The sequence below is a fragment of the Mesoplodon bidens genome, assembly GCF_964165515.1.
Source record: "Mesoplodon bidens genome assembly, chromosome: 20".
Taxonomy (NCBI): domain Eukaryota; kingdom Metazoa; phylum Chordata; class Mammalia; order Artiodactyla; family Ziphiidae; genus Mesoplodon; species Mesoplodon bidens.
In genome coordinates, this window is record NC_138181.1 from 20527465 (window position 1) to 20554248 (window position 26784).

At 40.9% G+C, this 26784-nt stretch overlaps 1 protein-coding gene across 2 annotated transcripts in view; it reads right to left on the minus strand.

Moving 5' to 3' along the window:
- LONRF1 (LON peptidase N-terminal domain and ring finger 1) overlaps positions 1 to 26524 on the minus strand; it is a 45973-nt gene extending 19449 nt beyond the window's left edge. For both annotated transcript variants that reach the window (XM_081221225.1, XM_081221226.1), the window contains exons 1-8: positions 25737 to 26524; positions 11810 to 11928; positions 10660 to 10782; positions 7501 to 7650; positions 6738 to 6978; positions 6541 to 6637; positions 5122 to 5236; positions 1863 to 1984 (exon numbers count right to left, since the gene is read on the minus strand). In XM_081221225.1, the coding sequence (XP_081077351.1) occupies positions 1863 to 1984; positions 5122 to 5236; positions 6541 to 6637; positions 6738 to 6978; positions 7501 to 7650; positions 10660 to 10782; positions 11810 to 11928; positions 25737 to 26448 (1679 nt within the window). In that variant the 5' untranslated portion in view covers positions 26449 to 26524. The remainder of the gene's footprint in view (positions 1 to 1862; positions 1985 to 5121; positions 5237 to 6540; positions 6638 to 6737; positions 6979 to 7500; positions 7651 to 10659; positions 10783 to 11809; positions 11929 to 25736) is intronic.
- Between the last annotated feature and the right edge of the window lie 260 nt (positions 26525 to 26784).

The following is a 26784-nucleotide window of genomic DNA, read 5'->3' on the forward strand; positions in this document are numbered from 1 at the left end:
TGCTGAAGAAGAATCTAGCCATGTGCATCAAATGCTTTCAAAAAGGTTCATATCCTTTGAACCAAAAGGCTCACTTTTTCCCTGCAAGTACTATAAGAATGTTCAACATAGCACTGTGTATAGTAGCCAAAACTTAGAAGCAAAAAGAGAAGGCCAGTAAAATAAATTATGACGTAACCATAAAATGATACTATGTTTAAATGTTCAGATTAATGAGAAAAGGAAGTTACAGAAATGATAGGATTAAAATGATCCCATCTTTGTTTAAAATGCATTTATATACATTGGGAGGGATTGGGATGGATATATGCCAAAATGCCAATGATGATTACGTTTGGGTTACAGAGTATGGTCCCCCCCCACCACTAATATTTTCTAGTCTTTCTTCAAAAAGACCACAAATTACTTAAGTAAAGGCAATATCGAATACACACGTTTAACATACCAGTCCTAGTTCCTCTACTTTTAAAACTCTATATTCTACCATCATTGAGCACTCTTATGAACATAAAAACTGGGGGGGAAAAAGCCAGTATACCTCTTAATTAGCAAAACTTGTAAGTACCAGGGGATGAGCTACGCCTTAAAATAATAGCCCTGTTAGTAAATAGCCCTGTTAGTACACAGCAAGATTCCCTGAGGCTTCTCCATCACACTCAGCTTCCCTCACATCACTACTCTTTCTGTCATCCATGGATTTCACTCTTCTGTGAGGGGTCTGGTCCTGTCACTATGTTTTAGTATTTCAAAAATATATCTGAAACATTCTTATATCCAAGCTTTTTGCAGTGTTGGTCAAAAAGGCTTATGATCCTCACATCAGAATATTTTCTATCATAAAATCACACAATAAAATATCAGTTCCATGAGGAGGCAAATCAATATCAACTTCTATAAATAAAAGATTAGAAACCTTTCTTCTGTTGAAGGCCACTAGCCCAACGAAGACATTTGGTAGACAGATATTGAAAAAGAAAATCTGCAAGCATAATTATTTTTTTCTTAGAAAGTTAGAGATATAAAATGTTTAATCTGTATTTTTTAAAAACAAACAGCATATAAAAATTACAATTTTGCTCTTTAGTGTCCAGTTAAAAGTAAGTGGGAAAAAAAAGAGTTAAGAAATTAGAAACCCATGAAAGAAACTTGGACACTCAAGAAGAGACTGGTGAAAAGACATGAGGGGAAGAGAAAGGAAAAAGAAAGGTAGAAGAAAGCAAGCTATACAGAGCAACAAAACCATGTCCAACCTACCCAGCCCCAATTAGCTTTTATGTGCTCTTACTAGTGGTACCACTGAATCCCAAAGTTACCACCAGGTTTTTCACCTTGCTGATACTAAGTCATTTCTGCTAACAGTCAATAGCTTCATTAATTGAGAATTTAGCCCCTAAGTCACCCCTTCCAATTTCAGTCTCAGGCCTTAAGGTCCCACCCGCTTCAAACCTCTGATTGGCTAACCCTCCTGCCAATCCAGGCCATCTATCCTCCACCTTCCTCCTGCACCACCATGATTGATGCCTGAGGGATGCAGTTCCCAGCAACCACCTCACCCCTCTCCATTCCCGATTGATTCCAGGGCCTGATGTCACTGGAGGAAACCCCTCCCCCACCTAAAACACTGCTTCAGTGCAGAGAGCTGAGTCAGTCACTCCCAACAGAACATCTAGAAGTTACCAAATGAACTTTTAAAAACTTCTGTCGAGGACAGGGGAAGCTGGCCACTATTTGTTTAAAATATGCCTCTGACTACACTGGGTTGAACTAAAGACAGAACCCAGCTTGCTGTGAGGCTTCTCCTTACTATTTCAAAGGGTAGTAGTTCGTAATTTGATTGTTAATTTTTCTGAGAAGAAACTTACTGTGAGAGTTCAGCAGTTTCTTCATCATATATTTTTTTTCTCTCAGACAGTTCATCAGGCAGGTACTTCACTATTAAATCTTCCAACAGCTGTGTGACACAGTACCTCCTATCTGCTAGATACTGAAAAACAATATTATTTTACATTCCAGTGCTTTTTTTCCTACAGTATAAAACAGGCAAAACAGTTTAACTTGACATAGTAAAGCCTTTATTACATATTTATACAGTCAGTTCTGAATTAATTTAGTGAGGGGGACCATTACAATGGATGGTGCTAAACAGGTAAACCTGCCTGAGGCTTACCTCAAGAGCATTAAAGACACATACTTGCAACCTGAACCAAGTTCTGTATATAAGACCCTTGTCTTGCTACGATCATACATCTTTATTAGCAGCAGTCAGCGCTGCCCTGCCATCTCCCACACCAAAGGCCAAGTTCCATCTCACAGTGCATGAGTATCTGAAACTAGCATTTGAATTGAGAAACAAAAATAAGATAAGGAATGAAGAAAATGATGCATTTACTTGCCTTATTTAAGAAAAGCAAAACTACTCCTTTTTTGTCCCCCATTTCAGTGGCAGAGTTACCAGGTAATTTTTCTTTCAGATTTTCCTTCCATTGTCATCCCACTATGACTAATGATCCCCTTATCAAGAGGCTGCTCTTCCTATGTGAGCCACCCTCTGTATAAAGTGGTCCATTTGTGCCACTCCCTTAATACTCTGAACACTGCCCCCCTCATGCATTTTCGTGTTAATCTCTCTTCCAACTGCCAAAAGCGATCTGACTATCCTTCAGGGTCTGGCTCCAATTTTACCTTTTGCATAAAGTGTTCCTTAATTATTTTTTTGTCTCCCAAGAATCCCTTACTTAACCCTTTACCATATAAAAGGCAGTTACCATACCCTGCACTATATTACATGGACAGGGATACATTATATCTCTGTAACTAAACTAAGAACTGCATAGGGCCAGGGACCAGGTCAGTGTGTGTGCAGGATTTTGGACCAAAAAAAAAAAAAAAAAAACCCCAATACCAATTTATTTAATAAAAGTAATGAGGTAAAACTCTTGGGAGACAATCACAAGATAAAGAGAAGCCACCTTTTTCTCTGTAGATCCAGCAAAAAGTTTTGTCATTATCCAGTGAAGTACAGAGTAGGAAATATGAATGGTGGGGAAGTGGGTTATAGTAGTGGTTTTTAAGGTTTAGCATGAACAGGGCTTGTTAAAATGAAGATTGCTGAGCCCCACCCCAGGGTTTCTGATTTAGTGGCTCTGGGGTAGGGTCTGAGAATCTGTATTTCTAACAAGTTCCCAGGGGATACAGATGCTGCTGGTCAGGGGAACATACTTTGAGAACCATTGGGCTGTAGACTGGAGAGACATACTCTTGAGCAGATAATATGTACACACATAACTGAAGAGTTTATTATAAAATTAATCAAATGACAGATACTATAAAAGCAGTTTCATTACCGTTTTCTATTAAATTAAGATGTTTTAAAATTTAAGACTCGTATTAAATTTGGGAAATACAGCCTCTCTTACAGTACTGGTAAGAATCTATTTTTGTACATTACTCGGGACCTAGGCAATTTGGCAACTGGTTTTAATAAGAGTCTTATAAATATACGGCCTTTGATCCAGTAATTCTCCTCCCAGGAATTTACCCTAAGGAAAGAGTCAAAGACACAAACCACAGTGTCAAAAGACACAAACCACAGTATACTGAAACCAAACAAAACAACTTACATACCCAACAACAGGAAAATGTTACACCACTGGACTAGTATACTGCTACAAAAATCATGTCTTTAAAATGTATTCAAATGAAAAAATGAGCAAAATGAAATGACAAGTAGGAGAAGTAGAAAACTGTAGAGCATGTCAATTTTATCCTTGTAAATATATATTTAGACTTTACCAATTATATTATACAGGGTGTCTTCAGGTCAGGACAAAGGATAAAGTTATTTTTAAACAGTATGTTATGTTTTTAAATAATATCCTTATTTTATCTTCCTTAAAACTTCAGACATTTTTTCAGGTGAGAGAACTCTAAATTTAAAGCAATGTATCTAAATGTTAATCTGAAAAAAGCATAATAAATATGTGAGTGTATCTAAAAACTCTGGAAAACCAGGAAAGAGCATGTTTAGAGTACTTCACCTGAAAACATTGAGTATACTAGTTGAAATAACTAACAAACTCTTTAAGAAGGAAGTTTTTTTATCTTATGTTTCCTGACTTGAACATTATGTGGTTTTCTGTTTTACTACATATAGGCTTGCTATGCTATAACAATACATACATGCCATATGATATCTGTACAGAGCTATGTTTTCTGTATAGGAAATAACTATTTTCAATAGCAAAATGGTTTTATCAATTTTTTAATTCGTATTTGGAAGACACTTCTTTTCTTCAAACAATCCAGGACAGAATCACTCTCCCTGATCAATGCTACCACTGCAACTGGAACTCAGAATTCGAAGGCTTTGGCCTCACCTTTGGGGACTTCAAGTCACTCAAGCACGACTGAGAGAGTGTTGCTCTCCCACTGGTTATGGAAGATACCCACCTGAGATGCAGCTATTTTCCTAATGCAGGTGATTAGTGCTTTTCACTTACTAGACAAGGAGGGATGTGGGAAGCTGTGCCTCTCTCTCTTCTCGCCAGGCCACCACCTTCTAGAGCTGTGCTGTCCAATGTGGTAGCCACTACTCACATGTGCCTTCTACGATGTACATTAATTAAGATTAAACAAAATTTTAAATACAGTTCCTTCTACACATGTGGCCGGTAGCTACCATGTTGGACAGCACAGATACAGAGCATTTCCATCAATGCAGACAGTTCTACTGGACACAGGTTGCTCCAGATGTTAAGGGGATTGGACTAGACCTGAAATCTAGCCTAAACATGGTGGTGGGAGGCAGGGCAGTTGGGCTTCCCCAATACTGTCATCATTAAAATTCAATAGATCCCTGACCAGGTACTTGACCACACCTCCTTTGTTTAAAAAATTAAGTCAGGGGTCTTGGCCTTCAGACCCTCTCTGCTTTCTCCTCCCCTCTCCAAACTCACTTTTCTCTAACACTAGCATATGGGTAACAAAACAGAATCCCTTTTGGTCACTCAGCATATACAATGTAATTTATTCTGACCCTATTAATCATTGCTATGGCTGAATAAAATCAAACCATGTTGCTACACTTAAGACCAATAAACAGATAAGCATAAAAATGTTTACCTCTTTTAAGCTTTCCTTACAAAGGGGACAGTATGGTGTGTGATCTAAACAACGCTCAAGACAATTCTTACAGAATGAATGTCCACAAGGGGTTGTTACTGGCTCAAAAAACAACCTGAAATCAACCAAAATACATGTTAGTTTTCACAATAAACTATCCATTGGAAAAAGTGAACGAACGAATAATGGAACCATAACACTGATCTCTCTCTAGAGGAGAGGAGGAAGGAGGAGGGTCTGGTGGGCAGGAGAGGAGAGAAGCGGCAGTGGTAAATACGAGTATATCCTCCTGAAGCGTTTAAGAGTTCACCATCCACAGAGGTACCCTGCGCTGGGGGCCTGGAGCCGTACGAACATAACCGCCACTCACACGTGGCTATGGCACCCTTGAAATGGGGCTGGTCCAAACTGAGATGTGCAGTGCATCTAAAATACACACCAGATTTCAAAGACTTAGTGCAAAATTAATGATGTAAACTATGTCATTAATAATTACTCATTCGTTTTTGTACAGATTCTTATTTTATCATCACTTTAAAATTGGTTTTCTTAACAAGCTTATAAAAGCCTTACAAAAATAATCCACTAAATTATTACCATTGACTTCTAAAGAAATAGGAGGCTTAATATTCAAACAATATGGAAAAACTAATTTTTCTTACATTATAATTATTTCCTGAAACATGATACTTTGGAAGTTCCTAGAAGTACTGTTAGATGTATAGGTACTTCAGAAATCATCTGGGTCTAATCCCCTCACCTCACAGATGAAGAAGCCAAGACTCAGAATTAAGGGACTTGCTCAGAAATACCTCTCATCACCCCTGGCCTGGTGTGGATAGTGCCGGGTGCTTTACACCGTTTCTGGCCTGGTGTGGACAGTGCTGGGTGCTTTACACTGTTCCCTTGCCTCCAGCACAGTTTATGTACCTGGAAAATGTTCTTTTTAAACTATCAGTCTTAGAATTATAAGCATTCTACATAATGGAAATCCTTATCCAATGTTAAGATATATAAACAAGATAGAATCACATACACACAATACATCATTGTATTCTTACCCAAATCTAAAACCATGGAGTCTCAATAATAACATGTAGAGCTTTTTTAGTACTTTACAATTCCCCAGATACTTTTTATGTTTTAGTCCTCTGATTCTTACAAGACTTCAATATAGGCTATGCAAACCCTGACCCCACTTTCTAAGTAAGGAAAAGCTAAATAAGGTTCAGAGATTACATTATTTGCCTAAGATGTGAAAGGGAAACCTAGGACTAAAATTCGTATCTTTTGATTTTTAATCCACTGTTCTGTTACTTCACATTGCCTATTATTACAGAGTAGATTACCTTTATCTACTCTGTACTTTATTTACATTAATATAAAATATTCATCTTTTATAAAATTGTACATACTTACCTCATGCAGAGAGAACACTCAAAATCTGAGACATCTATTAATTCTTCTGGGATGTCACCGTAAGTTAATGAAAACGCACAGACTTCATTGGGAGTCTCTATTAAAACAAAGAGATGGGATTATCTTCTTTAGGAAGAAGTTTGAAGGCCATTCTAAATAAATCAATGTGTTTTATATGAGCGTGGTGAAATTTTTACCTCCCTGTCTTTTCAGCTTATTTCTTCCATCTTCATTTACAATCACATCCTGGTCTAAGAGAGACAGCTTTCTTTTCAACAGAACACCTTTCTCTTGAACAGAGAGTGAAGGTTCTGAGGACACTCTTTTTAAACAATCCTCTCTGGCAGGCATGTCTGTCGAATTTATAGCCTGTGCTGACCGAGCATGGTTTAGGCTTCCTTTGACAGGCTCTGAAGTGACCTCTGCTATTTCTTCATTCTACAAAAAAATACAACAAATAAGGGTAACTAACTGTATTTCTTTACTATCCTTATTCTCGCCAGAACCAAACTGAAATTTTGATGTTTTAAAATGTTCATTTTATTGTTCATTTAAACAGCACCAACTTTTAATTCTAAAACCCTGGCAAGTAAGTGATTTTTGCCAGTACTTAGATAGCCCTGGACATCAAGCTGGCTTACATCATAATAAGGTTAAAGCAGTTATGCTAATATAGTTCCTACTCCAAGGAAACTGAAATAAATACAATGTTCTATATTTTCCAAGAGACTGAAAGTTTTCTGACATTGAATGACCTAAATTTGTGATTAACGAGCATATACTTTACATAAAAGTTTTCAGTATAAAATAAAAGGCCAGAGATGAAATTCTATTAAGACAACACTTACTAGGTTGAAAGTACCTAAACAGATTTTAGTACTTGAAACTAGAAAGAGAAGATCTTAACTTGTAAAGAAATGGATACACTAGGCCCATGATTGTCTTTACTCACCCCCTTACCTGCTCTGGGCTAAGCTCACTGGCACAGTGAGACTCTTCTATTACTGAAGGAAAACCAAAAGGTTTGTTTTTAATACATGGTAATGAACTCCAGGAAGAGTCCTTCAGGCCTTCTTTTAAGTTTTCAGGTGATAATAAATCACATAAAATCTGTAAGAGAAATATTATAAAAAGTAATGAAAAATACAAAATATTTGGTTGAGGATAATTTAATATAAAGTTACCTAATATTTAAGAATTTGGGGGAAATTTGTAGCAAATAACTTCATATGGAGTATAATCTACAAAAATATCAAATTACTATATCATACACCTAGAACTAATATAATATCCCGAGTCAGCTATCCATCAGTTTAAAAGAAAAAGAAAGAAAACTTGTAGCCAACTTTATTTTTAATGAGCAGGGAAGGAACAGGTTAAGTAAAAAGCAGAACTTCCATATTGATTAAAAAGTCTTACAAAACCAAGGTGTGCCTCAATGGGGTCAAATCACCTCAAATAAATGATTCAAAAGGAAGGCACGGGGTGTTGAGTTTGGTAGCCTGAGAAGGTACCCAAGGTAAAGGTTGACGTTTTATTTATTTATTTATTTTAGCCGCACCCCAAGGCATGTGGGATCTTATTAGTTCCCCGACCAGGGATCAAACCTGTGCCCCTTGCATTGGAAGCACGGAGTCTTAACCACTGGACCGGCAGGGAAGTCCAAGGTTGACGTGTTAATACGAGGTTTGTAGAAAGAAGAGATCTTAAGAGAAGCGGAAAATATTACCTTTGAACATCAGTGAGTCCTGTCCTGTCAGAATAGTTCATGGTTCATCCCAATGTATATTTTAAGGTGGACGTAAGAGTGTTTATGTGAACTTGGACCTTTAACTACAAAACTCTAAAATTCCATGTGTTTACACTGAATTTAGTTTCTCCCTGAACAAGTGACCTGCACAGTCAGTCACCACTGCCCAGCATTAATTGTGGCACCAAATGGCAGCTGTCCGATATGAGAGGCAGCTGCAGTATCAGAATCTTGGGTGTTTCTCTCAGGAATCTGTCTAAAACTCTCAAAGAAACACGGTGGTTAAGACGGAGGAAGAACTTGGCTACAGGGAAATGAGAGGGATTCAAGTTTGTTTGCTTGTCAAATAAGCTGCGTGTATATGTACAGCAGACGATTTCTTAAAGCCTCAATTTGGAGGTTTGGCTTTTCAGCTGTACTGTCTCTCAATACACAAAAATCAGAATTTTTCATGAGTCTTTACAATGTAATTAAAAAGGAAATATATACAATGTAAACAAAAGTGTGTGTATCTGTATGTGCTCAAGCAATACCCAATCTAATGAACAAACATTTTAAAATTTGGGTATGGTTTTACATTTCCCGATTTTAAAAAAAGGTATTAAACACACATCCATCCTAGAACACAGCAACTCCACTCCTAGGTATTTACTGAAGAGATATAAAAACGTATGTCCACAAAATGACTTGTATCAGAATGTCCATAGCATCAACTGGAAACAATCCAAATGAAAATTGCCAGTAACTGTGAATATCACAAACTGTGGTGTGTTCATACAATGGGATACTTGGTAAACAATAAAAAAGAAAAAAATTACTGGATGTATTTCAAAAACATTATGTTGAGCAAAAAAAGGCAGACACAAAAGAGTATATGCTGCATGATTCCATGTATACGAAGTTCTAGAATAGCAAAACTATTCTATGGTGATAGAAATCTGAATGGTAGTTGCCTCTGGAAGCAGGGAGATCGGGGATTTGCTAGAAAGGAGATGAGGGAACTTTCTAGGATGATGGAAATATTCTATATCTTGATTGGGGTGCTGTTACATGACTGTATAATTTCTCAAAACTCACTGAACTGTAAAATCTATGCATTTTATTGTATGTAAATTATACCACAATTTACAAAAAAAATACTGAGGAAAAATAAATATTTCAAGGCAGTAGGTATTTTGTATTCACCTGACCTTATTAATGAACAAACAAATATTTACAGAAGTATAAGGATATCCAGCAGCATGGAAAATGCAAAATCATAAACCCTTAAAAAGTCTGCAATCTCACCAGGGTGATCACTCTAGCAAAGAGAGAACAGTCAGAAAACACATAACAGTGAACCATTTTTTGTTAAATCAGTGGGCTAGAACATGTATGCAAAAAAACCTTATAGAGGATATAGCAATGTTAGCTGTATTCATAAGGCATTTGGAATCTGAGAAAAATTTCAAAATTCTCATACTTCAAGGTACATAAGAATCTCCCAAGGTGCTTGTTAAACTATGCTCCAATTCCGGAGATTCTAATTCCAAAGGTCTGCGGTAGGGCCCAGGAATCTCTGTGTTTACCGTGCACCCGAGATGATTCTGGAAAAAAGCCACACTCTGAGTACCACTAGGAAGGTAATAAATAATGTGGCATCTTTGGGGGACATCGAGGGGAGCATCATGACAGGGCACTGAAATTATATTAGGGTAGATTTTCCCAAAACATTTCTCAAAGACTCTAGTCACCCCAGATGCTCTGGGGGTAAATCTGGCAGAAGCTGAATGCTGTTGTCATGCTGGCAAAGCAAAAACGCTTGACAAAGTCCGAAGAAATCTGTTTGGTTCAGCCCAATGTTTTCCAAAGTCATTCGGTCGGAGAACCCCCTTCCCTTTTTCCTTGTAATTAACACCTACTGACACATCACTGAACAAACTTTGGTAAGGGATGTATGCAGTACTGAGAACATTAAGGCAAAACAAATTGAGTGGGGCAACACTACTGGCAACCATGGAAAGCGAGCAAAGTTGAGACCTGAAATGAAAGGCAAAGGAAGCCAATAAAAAGTCCTGAGCAGGAACATCATGACAACAATGTTTAATTAAGGATGATTAGTCTGGCTCCCATGGAACAAACTATTAGAGAACATCTAAATTTAACTAGGCAAAAATAATGCATTTAACTATCTCTGAATGAAATGTTTTGATTTCGGTAAGAATTCAGTATGCTAATAAGTATATAAGCCTGAAAACTACTTGTCAAATTGCTACTGAATTTGACTTATGGACACTCCTTATGTTCTTACCCAAGATTCTAATTGGCATTTGTAAAAAGACCTGTGTCGTAGCCCTACCTTGAAGTATTATAGTTGGTAAACTGATTACCTTTTCTACTTCTAGCTTTGCAGGTGCGAAATCTTCATCAAGCGCTAAGCACTGAAGAAACAGTTGTAAGGCATCACCTAAAAAACCAGCATCGTGGAGGACTTTTCCTTTCCTGAAGTAGACCTTCAATAAAAGCACATAAACACGACTTTTATGGATGGAATTGTTTTTTAAAAAAATCAGTATCAAGGGGAAAACAAAAAAAAGTCTGCTTGGAAATACTCATTTTAAAACTCTGACTGACTGAGGAGGCCCAAGCATTCTAAAGGCATATTTACACCCTGCCCTGGAGAGGCACCTACGGGAGAGCTGAGGCCCAGAAAATGACTTCAAAACCACATTTCTCATTATATCCCTTCAGTGATAAGTCCAGAGGGTTCTTTCTTTTTAACAGTTGTAAAGCTGTCCGTACAATCATTTTCCCTCTTAACATTCATTGGACTTGTACTAACCAGTCATGCCATCATGGGATTTTGAATCATGTTCCTTATTAGTTTATAACTTTTAGAGCATCCTTACTATACTGTCCTCAAAGGCACAGCTTTGAATGGAGGAAAAAGTCACATTAAAAAATGACTTCTAGCTTAAAGAATATATATGGGAGATGGACTAATTTAATTTGCCTTGGCAGTTTGATGAAAAGGAGAAATAGTAAACTGATTATATATTATATACATGCCACAAGTCTTTTTTTAAAACAGCATGGGCAAGGCAACCTCCTCTGACCCCATCTACCACAGTAAACCACAGCCTAACCATCCAGTTCCCATCACAATGCCTCAGTCAACTGTTCAGCCACAAGGACCTCTTCTCTTTCCGTTGATAAAACCTCCTCCATTGATAACCAGTTTGGATCCAGCTCTGCAATAGGGCCAGTTGTGTCTCTTTGAGGAAATGCTGTATATTAAAGTCTTTTTTTCTGTGCCTTGAATTCAGGTTGTTCTTTGGTTAGGAGACAAAGGTTTCTTATAGTTTAAAAAACTGTCATGATATTCATCCACTCAAAATACTGACCTTAGATTTCTAGAACTCTATATTTTATTTAAAGAATCACCCAATCCATTCCATTATAACTTATAACCATAACTGAATGCATATTCCCTGCAGTTGAAATTTGTAAATGTGTGCAAATGTAAGACAGTAATTTTACCTCAGGCCAATTTGGCAGTTGAAAGAGAACTGCATTTAAATCTTCTATGGCTGCTTTAAACTCTCGCAGACCAGCATATGATTCAGCTCTGTAAATTTTCAGAGTCAAGTCGCTGGGCTCTGAAATAAATATACTATGAAGGTTTGATTATTTTTAAAAGATTACTGTATGACCCACAAAATACATCATACTAGATTAAGAACTGACTCAGTGATCCTAGTCAGTAACCACCAAAGCAAAGGCAGTGAACCAAACACTGTACAGGTGCAACCCACTAGTATGTTACAATTTATAATTTATATCAAATCCTTATGAGTAGATTATTTTAGTGGAGGAAATTATGCTTTTTAAAAAAACTGAAAATATTTTTATAATATGAATAATCATCCCTAAGAAAATGTTTTCCTAAAATAGGTCATTCTGTTAAAATTTAAAAGACTTATGTCTTAGATGTTTAGAAGATTTGCCTTTTTGTGGTAAATCTTACTTTTTCATAACAATTCTGAAATCCTATTTATAAATGACCATATGTGAAACCACTGCACATGGGATCCCACAGTTACAAAGACTGACCAAGGCACGGTCTAAGGAGAGTACACAGTGATCCTGCTTCTGGAGGAAATGGGTTGATAAGAGTCAGCTTTTTTAAGAGGGAAAAAATTTTAATTCCTGCCATTAGCAAAAGTAGTATTGGACAGTCTCCAGAGAGACTTAATTTCAAATATTTGAGGGAAAAAAGCTTTGTTGATAATTTCACTATGTTGTCCATCACTACTTGAGAAACTAAACTAGTATCCAATTGCACTCAAAATTTCAGACACTTAGTTGGTTCATTTATGATACTACAATCAATTACTGCAGGTACATAAGATTGTAAAACTGAAGTCTAGGCCAGAAACTAATTTTTAGTACATCGTACATCTACAGATGACATAACTTGACTCTTCTTTGAAAGCTATTCATCTTTGGAGGCTTCCAAAATGTATGCTTATAAAACAAACCTTTCATTGTGGGAAGGGTGTAAAGACCCATAATGCCTCATCCAAAAAAAAAAACTATAATAAAACAAAACTCATTAATAGCTCCCTGATTTACTTTTAAAAAAAAAATAAATTTATTTATTTTTGGCTGCACTGGGTCTTTGTTGCTGCGCGCGGGCTTTCTCTACTTGCAGTGAGCGGGGGCTACTCTTCCTTGTGATGTGTGGGCTTCTCATTGTGGTGGCTTCTCTTGTGGAGCACGGGCTCTAGGCATGTGGGCTTCAGTAGCTGTGGATTGCGGGCTCTAGAGCGCAGGCTCAGTAGTTGTGGCGCACAGGCTTAGTTGCTCTGCAGCATGTGGGATCTTCCCGGACCAGGGCTCGAACCTGTGGCAGGCGGATTCTTAACCACTGCACCACTAGGGAAGTCCCTACTCTAGTTTTTAAATCATTGCTTTTCTACAGATAAATCTAGATTTAACAATTAAATTAGAGACAGGCCTTTTTCAGTTGCTGGTACTTGAGAACCCAAATTATATTGTTCCCTCAGATTTTTACCAATGAAAAAATTTCAAGAATCAAATTAATATTTCATGAAAATATTTCTTACTTCCTCAGTAGAAAAAGACACATCTGGCATATTCCATCTTTTGTTTCTTAAAGCAATATAATTGTAAATCATTATCTTTGAACAAAAACGCATAGAAACTGAAAGCTCCATGTGATTAATCAATCAAGAATGAAGAGTTCTAGCACCAAGCTAGACCCTGAGGGGGTTTAAAAGATTTTACTTTATCCATGTCTTCGAGGAGCTTACAGTCTCATTAGAAAATTCTATTTTCTTGTGAAATGGCACCATATGATCCTGATTTCACAAGCACAACTGGAGTTGGGGAAACAGAGCAACGTGTGCCAGACCAGTCCAAGGAGTAAGCAGTCACTACAGCAGCATCCAAACCCTTGAGCTGGAGAGGACGGTGACCAGGACGTGCACAGCTGGGTGCTCCCAACAGCATCCTTGGGGCCCCGCCTGTGCTCCAGCACCTCCAGAGACAGGGGGTTCACGGTCACAACAAGCAGCCCACTCCACACACGGATCCCTCACTGGGCTTTTTATCTTCTCACATGTTTTTTACAGCAAGTCCCCATGGCATGACACTTGACGTAGTACACATTCGGACCTCGTGAGTAACGCACCCTCTGATCAAGGCCTCGCTGCTCAGTGGTGCCCTTTACGCAGCTTCTCTAGGGCAGCACTGAGGGAAGGGGCGGAGGAGACCTCCGCCTTTAAAGCACCCAGTCAATCTACAACGCTTCTCCCCTCTGAGGGAAGCAAGAAAGGACTATGCCCCTCTCATCTCAACACAGAAGCACTCAGGCTATCCAGACTCCCTGGAAAGCTAGTGTCTACTGGGATTAGAAAAGAGGTGGACCCCATGAAGAGATGAGAAGAGGATCATATTTTAAAACTCTTGCTCCCCAAATCCTCATAGGTCATGTTTTTATTGAGAACTTCAAATGTCAATGGACTACATTTGAATGACTCTGTTTGGGGGGGGAAAAACCCACCTCATCAATTGAGTTCACACTCTCCAATGTTTTAAAAGAGATGAGGGCCACCCCACTTATTTCCTGCAGATCCTTCTTAATTCAGAAAAAGAGCCAAATGCACTAATTGAGGCCCTTCGAATAGCCTAAGGATACAGAATGTCTGCCCTCCGTGTCCACTTTTGCGGAAAAAAAAAAAAAACCCGCCATCAGCCTGGCGTGTGTGGGATTAACTCAGGTGTGAAACAGGCGACAAACATTTACTGTCTGCTCCCTACCTGGCCCTGCGGACGCTGGAATGAACTAGTCACCTCACTGCACAGGCCACCAGGAGGGCCTGCCTCTCAGTCCACAGCTGCAGGTATGCAGTGCCTGGCACATTACAGACTCAAGTTTGTTGGAAAAATGAAGAAGTATAAAGATGGGGTTGGGGCTAAGTGTACTGAGCGTGATTTAAATCCCACACCTAATTGTCTCATTCTACCTCCAGGTGCATCAGATTTCCAACAGCCTGCTGTGTTCTTCCTCAAGTTCAGTACACGTCTCACACCCCACCCCCCAAAAAAGGTGTCTGGTCACTATATTCTGTTAGTAACACTGACGACCCAAATCAAACTCTTAACCGTGGTCAATTTTACCTCCTCTAATATCTCCCAAATCCATCCCTGGTCTCTTCCAATCCTACTGCTAATTGCCTTAGTTTTGGCTTCCAGAATATCGACTGCACCCCCTGCCTCCAGTTTTACCTATATCCTCACCATCCACAGATGACTAGGCATTGAGCACAACATCCAAGTTTCTCCCTGCTTGGGTCCTGCCCATCTCTCCAGCCTTATTTCCCATCGTTGTGAGCCTCCCACTTGACTCCAACAAGACCTAGCTACTCACTCAGCCCCATGCATGCCATTCGACTTCACATGTCCTCCTTTCTTCACAGAGCTTCCTCCTTATCATTCTTTGTGAGACCACCTCAACCCAACTCCCCTCGGTCTGGATAACTTTTTCTAATCCAGTAAGACTCAGCTCACCAGTCTCTTCTCCAAGATGCTTTCCTTTGCGTCTGCTGCCACTCAGCATCCCATAAGAATTCAGAGCATGAGCCTGGAAGCCAGACTGCCTGGGTTCAACTTCTGCCTCCTCCACTCACTCGCTGTGAACCGGGGCAAGTTGGCAAACCCCTCTGTACCTCAGTTTCCTCAGCTGTAAACTTGAGTTTTTGTCCACCTATGGTCAATTAATCGACGACAAAGGAGGCAAGACTATACAATGGAGAAAAGACAGTCTCTTCAATAAATGGTGCTGGGAAAACTGGACAGCTAAAGGTAGAAGAATGAAATTAGAACATTCTCTAACACCATACACAAAAATGACCTCAAAATGGATGAAAGACCTAAATGTAAGACCTGATACTATAAAACTCTTAGAAGAAAACATAGGCATAACACTCTGACATAAATTGCAGCAATATCTTTTTAGATCCGCCTCCTAGAGTAATGGAAATAAAAACAAAAATAAGCAAATGGGACCTAATTAAACTCATAAACTTTTGCACAGCAAAGGAAACCATAAACAAAATGAAAAGACAACCCACAGAATGGAAGAAAATATTTGCAAATGAACAACTGACAAGGGATTAATCTCCAAAATCTAGGAACAGCTCATACAGCTCAATATCAAAAAAACAAGCAACCCTATCAAAAAATGGGCAGAAGATCTCAATAGATGGTTCTCTAGAGAAGACATACAGATGCCCAGAGGCACATGAAAAGATGTTCAACAAGGCTAATTATTAGAGAAATGCAGATGAAAACTACAATGAGGTATCACCTCACACCAATCAGAATGGCCATCATCAAAAAGTCTACAAACAATAAATGCTGGAGAGGATGTGGAGAAAAGGGAACCCTCCTACACTGCTGGTGGGAATGTAAATTGGTACAACCATTATGGAGAACAGTATGGACGTTCCTCAGAAAACTAAAAATAGAATTACCATACCATCCAGCAATCCCACTCCTGGGCATATATTCAGAGAAAACGGTAATTCGAAAAGATACATACACCCCAATGTTCACTGCAGCACTATTTACAACAGCCGGGACAGGGAATACAACCTAAATGTCCACTGACAGATGAATGAGTAAAGAAGATGTGGTACATACATACAATGGAATACTACTCAGCTATAAAAAAGAATGAAACAGTGCCGTTTGCAGCAACATGGATTGACCTAGAGATTATCATACTAAGTGAAGGAAGTCAGAGAAAGACAAATACTGTATGATATCGCTTAGATGTGGAATCTAAAAAAAATGATACAAATGAACTTATTTACAAAACAGAAACTTAGAAATCACAGACTTAGAAAGCAAACTTATGGTTACCAAAGGGGAAAGGCGGGGGGACGGATAAATTGGGAGTTTGGGATTGACATATACACACTACTATATTTAAAATAGATAACCAACAAGGACCTACTGTATAGCACAGGGAACTCTACTCAATATTCTGTAATACCCTAAATGGGAAAAGAATTTGAAAAAGAATAGATATATGTATAACTGAATCAATTTGCTATACACCTGAAACTAACACATTGTTAATCAACTGTACTCCAATATAAAATAAAAAATTTAGGGCTTCCCTGGTGGCACAGTGGTTGAGAGTCCGCCTGCCGATGCAGGGGACACGGGTTCGTGTCCCGGTCCGGGAAGATCCCACATGCTGCTGAGCGGCTAGGCCCGTGAGCCATGGCCGCTGAGCCCGCGCGTCCGGAGCCTGTGCTCCACGGCGGGAGAGGCCACAACAGTGAGAGGCCCGCGTACCGCAAAAACAAACAAACAAACAAACAAAACTACCCCAAAGGGAAGAACTGAACTAATTTTAGGTTTTAGGCAGACTTTTTTTTTAAACATCTTTACTGGAGTATGATTGCTTTACAATGTTGTATTAGTTTCTCCTGTATAACAAAGTGAATCAGCTATACGTATACGTATATCCCCGTATCCCCTCCTCTCGCGTCTCCCTCCCACCCTCCCCATCCCATCCCTCTAGGTGGACACAAAGCGCCGAGCTGATCTCCCGTTGTGATGCACTAAGCAGACTTCTTTAAAGCAAAAAGATACACAAAGAAGCAAAGGGCAAGAATTTAAGTTACGTGAGATGATTTTTTTCAGCTAATACAGTTATTTGATAACCACAACAAACTATGTACTGTTCTAAATAATTTACAACCTTCAGAACAATCCTGTGGGTATAACATTGTCCACATTTTTATAGATAAAGAAACTGGGTACAGAGAGTTTAAGTAATTTGCCCAAGATCAAACAGCTCTCAAGTGGTGGATTCTAGATGCTACCTCCAGCTGCCTGGATCCAGAGTTCTTGCGGTTCACCTCTATGCTAATAACGGGGGGGGGAGAGGGAGGGGGAAGAGAGAGGGAGGGGGAGAGGGAGGGAAAGGGGGGAGGGAGGGAGAGGGAGGGAGAAGGGGGGAGGGGGAGGGGAAGGGGGGAGGGGGAGAGGGAGAGAAGGAGGGAGAGGGAGGGAGAGGGAGGGGGAGAGAGGGGGGAGAGAGAGAGAGAATGTGTGCAAAGTACTTAGAACAGGGCTTGGTATATTTTAAGCACTATTTTAAGTGTTTGCTATTATGATTGTGTTCCTTTACTGTATGCAAGCAGCATTTATTTAATTTTAAAAATCTGTTTTTGAGCTCCCTCCATTATTTACTGTCTCTGTATCCTCAAATCCTGGCTTTGATAAATGTTTGCTGAACCAGGGGAAATTCATTAAAATCTGTCCCCTTGAGCTCAATTCATGCCCTCATTTTCTCTTCTCTTCAACCCAGTAATATTGTGAGTCATTAGTCAAATAAAAAGACAAATAAAATTCTGCTACAATGAGGAAACTAGTTTTAAGTTGTCCAAGGTCCCACATGGGCTGTGGAGGGAGAGTTCTCCAGAGTGGTGATTCCTCATCTGTTTTCCAGTAAGTGATGGGTAGTAATAGGAGCGTACACATCATTTATTTCATCTTCAAGAAACTTGTTTTGAATAACAAAAGTTATAAAATATTTAAACTTTGAAAAATACAGAAAATTAAGAATTAAAAATCCTTTTCCCACCACAAAGAAATTCATTAAAATCTGTCCCCTGAAGTTCCTCAATTCATGCTCTCATGAATTGAGAAATAACCAGTATTGGCATATAACCTGTACTTTTTATGTTTGTGTAGATTACATTTTTAATGTACAGTTTTATAAAATATACCATATATACTGTGTATAATCTGCTTTTTCTGTCAATGTAATTATATCCACAAGATTTTTAATGGTTGCAAACTATTCCACTATGTATACCATCTACTTAAAAATTCCCTATTACTTCTAATTTTTGCTAATATAAAAATTCATTACTATATAGCTCCTTGCTATACTGCAATGAACATATATCTATAAGCTTTTACATATCAGTTTATTTCCTTGGTTATTTTCTATAAAGTTGAGTGACTGTGTAGAAAGTTATATAGATATATAGTCCTCAATACATTCTGCTCACCCTTCTTTTATAAAACTTTATTTTACACTTCCAGAAGCTGTGTATTTGTTTCCTAGGAAAACACAAATGAAAATAGCATCATTATTATTTTTTTAACATCTTTATTGGAGTATAATTGCTTTACAATGGTGTGTTAGTTTCTGCTTTATAACAAAGTGAATCAGTTATACATATACATATGTTCCCGTATCTCTTCCCTCTTGCGTCTCCCTCCCTCCCACCCTCCCTATCCCACCCCTCTAGGTGGTCACAAAGCACCGAGCTGATCTCCCTGTGCTATGCGGCTGCTTCCCACTAGCTAGCTATTTTACGTTTGGTAGTGTATATATGCCTATGCCACTCAGCATCATTATTTTAATGTGCATTTTTCAGTGAGTTTGACCTTTAAAACTATTTATTGGCTATTTAGATTGTTCATGTGTAAGTATTCCTCTTGAGTGTCTTTTTTCTTAGATATTTATATGTTGAGCTGTTTGAGGAATTCCAATGGCTAACTGAAATACTAGATTTCTTTGCTTCTATTTCTTTGTCATGTTCAGTACGGTAGAACTTGGTTATCACAGTTAAACTGAGAGCTGCCAATTGACAAGTTGTTAGTGATTGATTAATAAAGTCCAGGAATAGTAGTCTGGCATACTAATTAAAATCATAACCATTGGATTCAGAAGATCTGGCTCCAGATCCACTTTGGACAGTTTACCTAACTCTTTGAACTTCAGTCTCCTCACCTATAAAATGCTGGCGATACCTGTTAAGACTGTTTTGTGGACTAAATAAGATAGTGCATGTTAACGGTTAACATAGTGCCTGGCACAAGAGTGTCCAATAAATAACAGTTACTGTTAATATTACAAAATATTTCAAAACAAGTTGATAAAGAAATGAGATTAGCTCTTGACACAAGGTATTAGAAGAGTATTTTCTACCTCTTTTACCCAAATAAACCTTAGCTGGATGAGAAATATCTTTAGGGATCAGTAACGCAGGTTGGACAAAAGGAGGGGAAGCAAAAAAGAAAAAATAAAAGAAAAAAGAAAAGAATTATCTTATCCTATCAAAGAAAAAGAAAAAAAACTTAACAGAAACTTCTGCCTTGCATTTTAGAGTTCTCTTAAGTTATTCACCTTCTACAGTAAAACATAACAATTTTGAAAAGTATCTTTACAATGTAAGAGGCAGAATACTATACAAATTTGTTAAAAATTACACTTGAATATATCTAAGCCTCTTAGAAATATTCCACTAAATAGAAAAACAATTCTTAATAAACCAAAGGTTAATATAAAAATAATGAGAAATCTATGATAACTGAGTTTTGATAAATCTTTCATCATTTGATGAATTAAAAAAAGTCAAAACATGGAAATTATTTAAAAGACAGAGCTTAAGAGTTATTTATATACCCCCCTTTTCATCTGTGACAATAAGAATAAGCTGTTATATGGGCTTCTCTGGTGGCGCAGTGGTTGAGAGTCCGCCTGCCGACGCAGGGGACACAGGCTCGTGCCCCAGTCCGGGAAGATCCCACATGCCGCGGAGCGGCTGGGCCCGTGAGCCATGGCCGCTGAGCCTGCGCGTCCGGAGCCTGTGCTCCGCAACGGGAGAGGCCACAACAGTGAGAGGCCCACGTACCGCAAAAAAAAAAAAAAAAAAAAAAAAAAAAAAGAATAAGCTGTTCTAACTGATCTTTATAGTAACCCTGAGGCACTGCAAAAATCCTTCAAGTGACTTCTGAATTAAAGGAAAGATGAATCACAGATATACTGGATATAGGCTCAGTTTGTTAGAAATCAGTTAAGCAATAAGCCCCTTTTCTGGTGATTTTCAATACTGTAAATACCAATTTGCTGCAATTTTAAAAGAAACAAGAAATACAAACTTTATAAGGACAGGGACTTGGTTTTGCTCACCTCTGTATTGCCAGCATCTAAAACAATGCCTAGTATACAGTAAGCACTGAATAAATACTTGTTAAATTAATAGCAAGAACACCTAAGATTTATGTTTTATATGCTAATTTTTAAAATCAACTTCAGTCTTAGAAGCAATATTCACATGCCCAATTTCTGCTTTCAGTTGCAACTCAGTTGCTTGCTTGCCTTTAAAAAGTCACTTAAAATTCTTGGAGCTCTTTTCTTCAGTTCTAATTTGGTTACTTATTTGCCTTTAAAAAAGTCACTTAAAATTCTTGGAGCTCTTTAATCTGTGAATTAGGGGTACTAATACATGCTCTCCTATCTCACATGATCTTTTGTAAGAATCAGTTAAGATAATGGAAGTGAAAATACTCAGTGAAGTCTAAAGCACCATATAAATGTCAATGTTTACTGTTTCAGGTACTTTGCAGAATAAGTTAGGGCATATATAAGTTTACTGATGAATTAAATTCCAATCTCTTCATGTTAACCTAGTTGACTAAGATATTAAAAACCCTTTACATTTTCTTTAAATGTATTCAGTATCTACCTATAATTTGACTTACCTTTTTATAAGGTAAAGCCTTATATATAAAGCCTTATATAAGCCTTGCAATGTCTATATTTTATTGATGTATGCTAAAATGTTACTACTAATTAACATATGCAGGCGAGAATCAGGATTTAACTCTCACTCTGGTAATATTAATGTGGTAGAGAGAAAAGAGCAGGACTTGACATTATAAGATTTAGATTTCAATTTTAGCTAAATCACCTTCTTTCTGGAGCACAAATTTTACATTTTAAAAATATTTTAAATATTTACTGAGTATTTAACCATCAGGCACCATTCAAAGCACTTCACATGTTTTGACTCTTAATTCTCACAACAGCCCTAGGCTGTTGTTATGGTTGCTATCTTTCTATGAGGTAGACACTATTCTCACTTTTCAGATAAGGAAAGCAAAACAGGGAGGTCAGACACAGGCCCAAGGCCAGAGAGCAGGTGGAGGCCTCGCGCTGGGATTCAAACCCAGGTCATCAGACACCAGCATGCACAGCTCTAACTAGTAGGCTGTACTGCATTCTCTAACCCTAGGTGCCTCAATTTCCCTCTGAGGATAATGGTACTCCACAGGATTCTTTATGACAATGAAATGCCAAAGAATTTTAAAATACTTGGTAATAGTCAAGGACTACATAATTAATATTCAAAACAAAACTTTCCTTCTCCAAGTATTTCAAATAAAATATTCTCCTCCTTACAACCTTTATTTTATTTTAACCAGTTCAAACTGTAAATTATACTGTTCTGTTGGTGTTCTTTTGGGGGGGAGAGTGGCAAGTCAATGTAAAAATTCATTAAAAATAAAAGGAAGAGGGACTTCCCTGGTGGCACAGTGGTTAAGAATCCACCTGCCAATGCAGGTGACACGGGTTTGATCCCCGGTCCGGGAAGATCCCACATGCCATGGAGCAACTAAGCCCGTGTGACACAACCACTGAAGCCCACAACTACTGAAGCCCGCACGCCTAGAGCCAGCCAATGCTTCGCAAGAGAAGCCACTGCAATGAGAAGCCGGCGCACCGCAATGAAGAGTTAGCCTCTGTTTGCCGCAACTAGAGAAAGCCTGCGCGCAGCAACGAAGACCCAACACAGCCAAAAATAAAATAATTAAAAACAAAAAGGGAAAAAAATCTTTATTGAAAAAAAATAAAAGAGAGCACAGCAAAGTTGCATTATTTCAAAAGACTCAAGTATAAAGGTTCAATGCAGAAGACTTTTACATAATATCCTTGAATACCAAAAAGACAAAGTTATGAAACATCTGAGAGTTAATACCAAAAGATCAATGGATTAAATGTTATCTAAATATATTTCAGTTCAACAGACACTTATGTAATCTCAATGGGAACGTTCTGATTTTGGCAAAGGTTTTCTAACTTTCCTTTCTTGTTGACAGGGATTAAATTTGGATGTGTGTGGGCTAACTGTAGACTAGATTATTTTCTCTAGTTAATAGTATTTACTTGTTTCATTGTAAGAATTATACAAAAAATTATAGTGAAGGTCTTTTTCCATTGTTAACAATAATGAAAGTATCTTAAGTAACTACAGCTGTATAATTACATAAATACATTTCAAATGCCTGGCTCTCAAAAATTGAAAGCTTAACTGTACAAATACATTTATAACTCTACTAAACCTTTTTTATTTATGCCCATAAACTGTTAAACACATAATATCTGTACTTTACCAACTATAATTTGTTAGCTCTAAGATTTTTTCCCTCCTACTTTGCACTAAAAATTCAAAGGATGAAAAAAGTTATCCTCATTAGTACCATTCAGACACATTTTTGAGTATGGAATTAATGATTTTTGAAAGACCTAAAAATGAGGGGAAAACAGACTGATGAGGTGAAAGTCAGGAGACATGGGTTCTAGTTCTGCAAAAGTAAAATTAAGCAGCTGAGTGGACAGAATTCCCACATGCAGTCTATGCAAACTGAAAAAAGAAGAAAGAATAGATCTTTGTCTTTTTCTGTTAAAAATAATAATCCTCAACCCCAGGCCCCAAATATTCTTTAATTAAAAGATTACTGGTCATAGAACATTAAACTAAATCTTAATTAGTAAATGTACTCCGTGTTCTTCCATGGATTAGGACCTGAATTCTTACGAAATGCCTAATTTAAGAGGTCAAACCACTAAATCATTGGGCGTTAATACTGAATAGGACTGTCAGGAAGTTTCATCCTTTATTTTACACTAGTGACAAAAAAATTCCTTGGAAATTTATGTTAAACATTTTCATTGGATGAGTTATACCGGTAGGATGAACCCTGGTCCAACATTTAGGAGAAATGGAGGACATGGTGTTGCTGCCTGTGTGTGACTGTGGACAAGTCATTTCACTGCTGCAGCTTCTGCTTCATTTAAAAAATAAGGACCGGGCTTCCTTGGTGGCGCAGTGGTTAAGAATCCACCTGCCAATGCAGGGGACACGGGTTCGAGCCCTGGTCCGGGCAGATCCCACATGCCGCGGAGCAACTAAACCCGTGCGCCACAACTACTGAGCCTGCGCTCGAGAGCCCGCCAGCCACAACTACTGAGCCCACGTGCTACAACTACTGAAGCCCGCGCGCCTAGAGCCGGTGCTCCGCAACAAGAGAAGCCACCGCAGTGAGAAGCCCGCGCACCGCAGCGAGGAGCCCGTGCACCGCAGCGAGGAGTGGCCCCCTTTCGCCGCAACTAGAGAAAGCCCGCGCGCAGCAACAAACACCCAGTGCAGCCAAAAATAAATTAATTAAAAAAAAAAAAAAAGAGGACCATGTCCTAGATGGTCTGTACTTCACCATTCATACTCTATTCACCCAGAGAGGCTGAGTTGTATTGGAATTTTGCATTCCAAATAGTTCTCTTTTGTTTTGGATCTATCATTCTATTTTATAACTGCTACTCCCCATAAAGATACTGAAAATATGGCAAGTTTGTGCTTTGAACTCTAAAGGTATTAAACAGCTCAACACAGTTAACTAGCTCAAAGTGACCGGGCACTTAGTGTAAAAGACCTACAACAAGATACTCTCAGTTACAGTTTATAAATGCACCTCATACTTAGCTTCAGTTTATATTCTGGAAGTCTGTCTTCTTGGGGATTATTTCCCCAAGTGTTATTCCATGCCTGTATAGACCTTAGTCTTGAAATATGCTTACTTAATACAAGGCTTAACAGTGACAAAATTGACATTTGGGGCCTGATCTTTGTGTGGGAGATTGTCCCGTGCATCACTGGATGTTGAGCAGCATCCCTGGCCTCTACCCACTAGATGTACCAGCACCACTCCCACATGGGGTGGCAGCCAAAAATCTCTCTAGATATTGCCCCAGGTAATGTCCCCTGGGGGTGGGGAGGGGGGCAGTAAAATCCCCCTGGTAGAAAAACACCGAATTAAAGAACAACTATTAATTTTACACAGCGAACTAACTCCGGCAATGTCCCCTTCCACAGCCCAAAAAGAAAAGTGCTAGCCTAAGTTAGGAGGCCGAAACTGCTTCTTGGAGGCGAAGAAACAGACAAAAGATCTTCAAGGCCTTTTCCCCACAACTTGATCAAGAGTGGAAAGGGAAACAAGCGTGGCAACGAACTCGATCTGAGACTGCCTCTTTATCTTTACCGTGAACTAGGTGTTTTCGAAAGTAAGCACACGTGTTCTTCTGAAATAAGCACTCCCTGACACACACAGGGGGAAATCATCAAGAGGAACCAGGTCGGCAGGCGTTTTCAGCTAAGACTGGAACAACCCGGAGCACCTCCGCAGCCCGGCGGCCCACGGGGCCTCCGGGTGCGGGGTGCGGGCGCCGAGCTCCTGCCACGCCCACCGGACGTCACCCGTTACACAACGCCCCCCCGCCCCCCGCTTATGCAATTCTGCCTCCAGCGGTTTCCAATTGCCCCGGTGACTTTTGTGGGAGACCAAGGTATATGTTGCACACCCAGCCTCGTCTGTGGATCCTCTCCCCGCCCCGGCTGGCGTCTCCCCGTGGCGGACCCGGCCCGGCCCGAGCGGCCAATTACCGGAAAGAGCACGGCAGGAAGAGAACAGCCGCTCAGGCTCGCCCAACTCCCTCCCCATCCCGCGCTCGGGCGGCCTCGCCCGGCCACCCGCGCCGCTCCGGGCGCGCCCGCCACAGCGCCAGGCCGCAGCGGAGGGAACCCCGCGCCGCGTCACAGTCGGCTCGAGGGCGATCCCCACTGTGACCGAAGCACCCTGGGGCGCCGCCCCCTCCCACACCCTCCGGGACCCCGAGACCCGACCCGCGAGCGGCAGCCGGCCTCGGGAAGCCTCCCGGGGGCGTAGACGAGTTTGTGGCCGCCCGCCCGTCGGGGAAAGGAGGGTGGGGTCGCAGGGCCCGCGCGGTCACCTGTTCGCAGCTCCTCGCAGGCGGCGGCCAGGGCCTCCCGGTAGCGCCCCTGGTGCAGCAGCTCCCCGAGACGCCCGGCCGCCCGGGCTCTCTCCCGCTCGCCCGGGAACCACTTTTCGGCCAAGTGGTTGAGAACGACGCTGGTCCTGAAGCCCGAGGCAGCGATGGCGGCGGCCAGAGGCGGCGGCCGCGGGGAGGTCCCCTCAGCATCAGCGGCCGCGGCGGGCGGCAACCGGTCCCGGCAGAGGCGGCAGCGGGCGCGGAGCTCTCTCCGCAGGCAGCGGCGGCAGTAGCTGTGGCCACAGGCCACGGTCACCGGCTCGCTCAGGAAGCCCCGGCAGCCCAGGCAGCTGAGCAGCCCGCCGGCGCCGGGGTGGGCGCCCTCCGCCGGGGTCGCGCTCCAGCCCAGCCCGTGGCGGAGCCGGTAGTTGAACACCAGGCAGTCCACCAGGGTACCGAGGCACTCGGGCCTGACCGGGGCCCCGCGGCGCAGCGCCGCCGCGTACGTCTCCAGCGCTCCCTTCAGGTGGCCGCCCAGCGCCAGCAGCTCGCCCCGGCGGAGCAGCAGCTCCCAGCGCTCCGACTCCGCGGCCGCGCGCTCCAGCCGGTCGCCGCCGCCGCCCACTTCCCAGAACCGGCCCCGGCTCCGCGGACGGGGGTCCGCCTCCTGGCTCTCTCCCTGGGAGCTCCTCGCTACGACCGGAGAAGACATGGCCCGCAAAGGGTTGCTCCGCCGCCCGCCGCCACGGTCCCGGAGCCTCCGGGGCGCGCGGCTCCGCACGCGGCCCGCGAGCAGGGGGGCGTGGCGCGCGGACACAGCGGGGCGGCGCGCGCCCGGGAAGCCCCGGGGGCGGGGCCTGGCGGGCGCGGGCGGGGCGGAACCGGGCTGCGCGGAGGCGCCCGAGACTCCCCCGCACTCTCCCCTCCCAACCCCCGCCCCGCGACCGGGTCCCCGAGAAGCCTACCGCCTGTCCAGCCCCTCCCCAAGCCCCTCCTGGCGGGAGACGCGAGGTCAGATGATCCCCCAGCGGGGATCTAATTGGCTTCT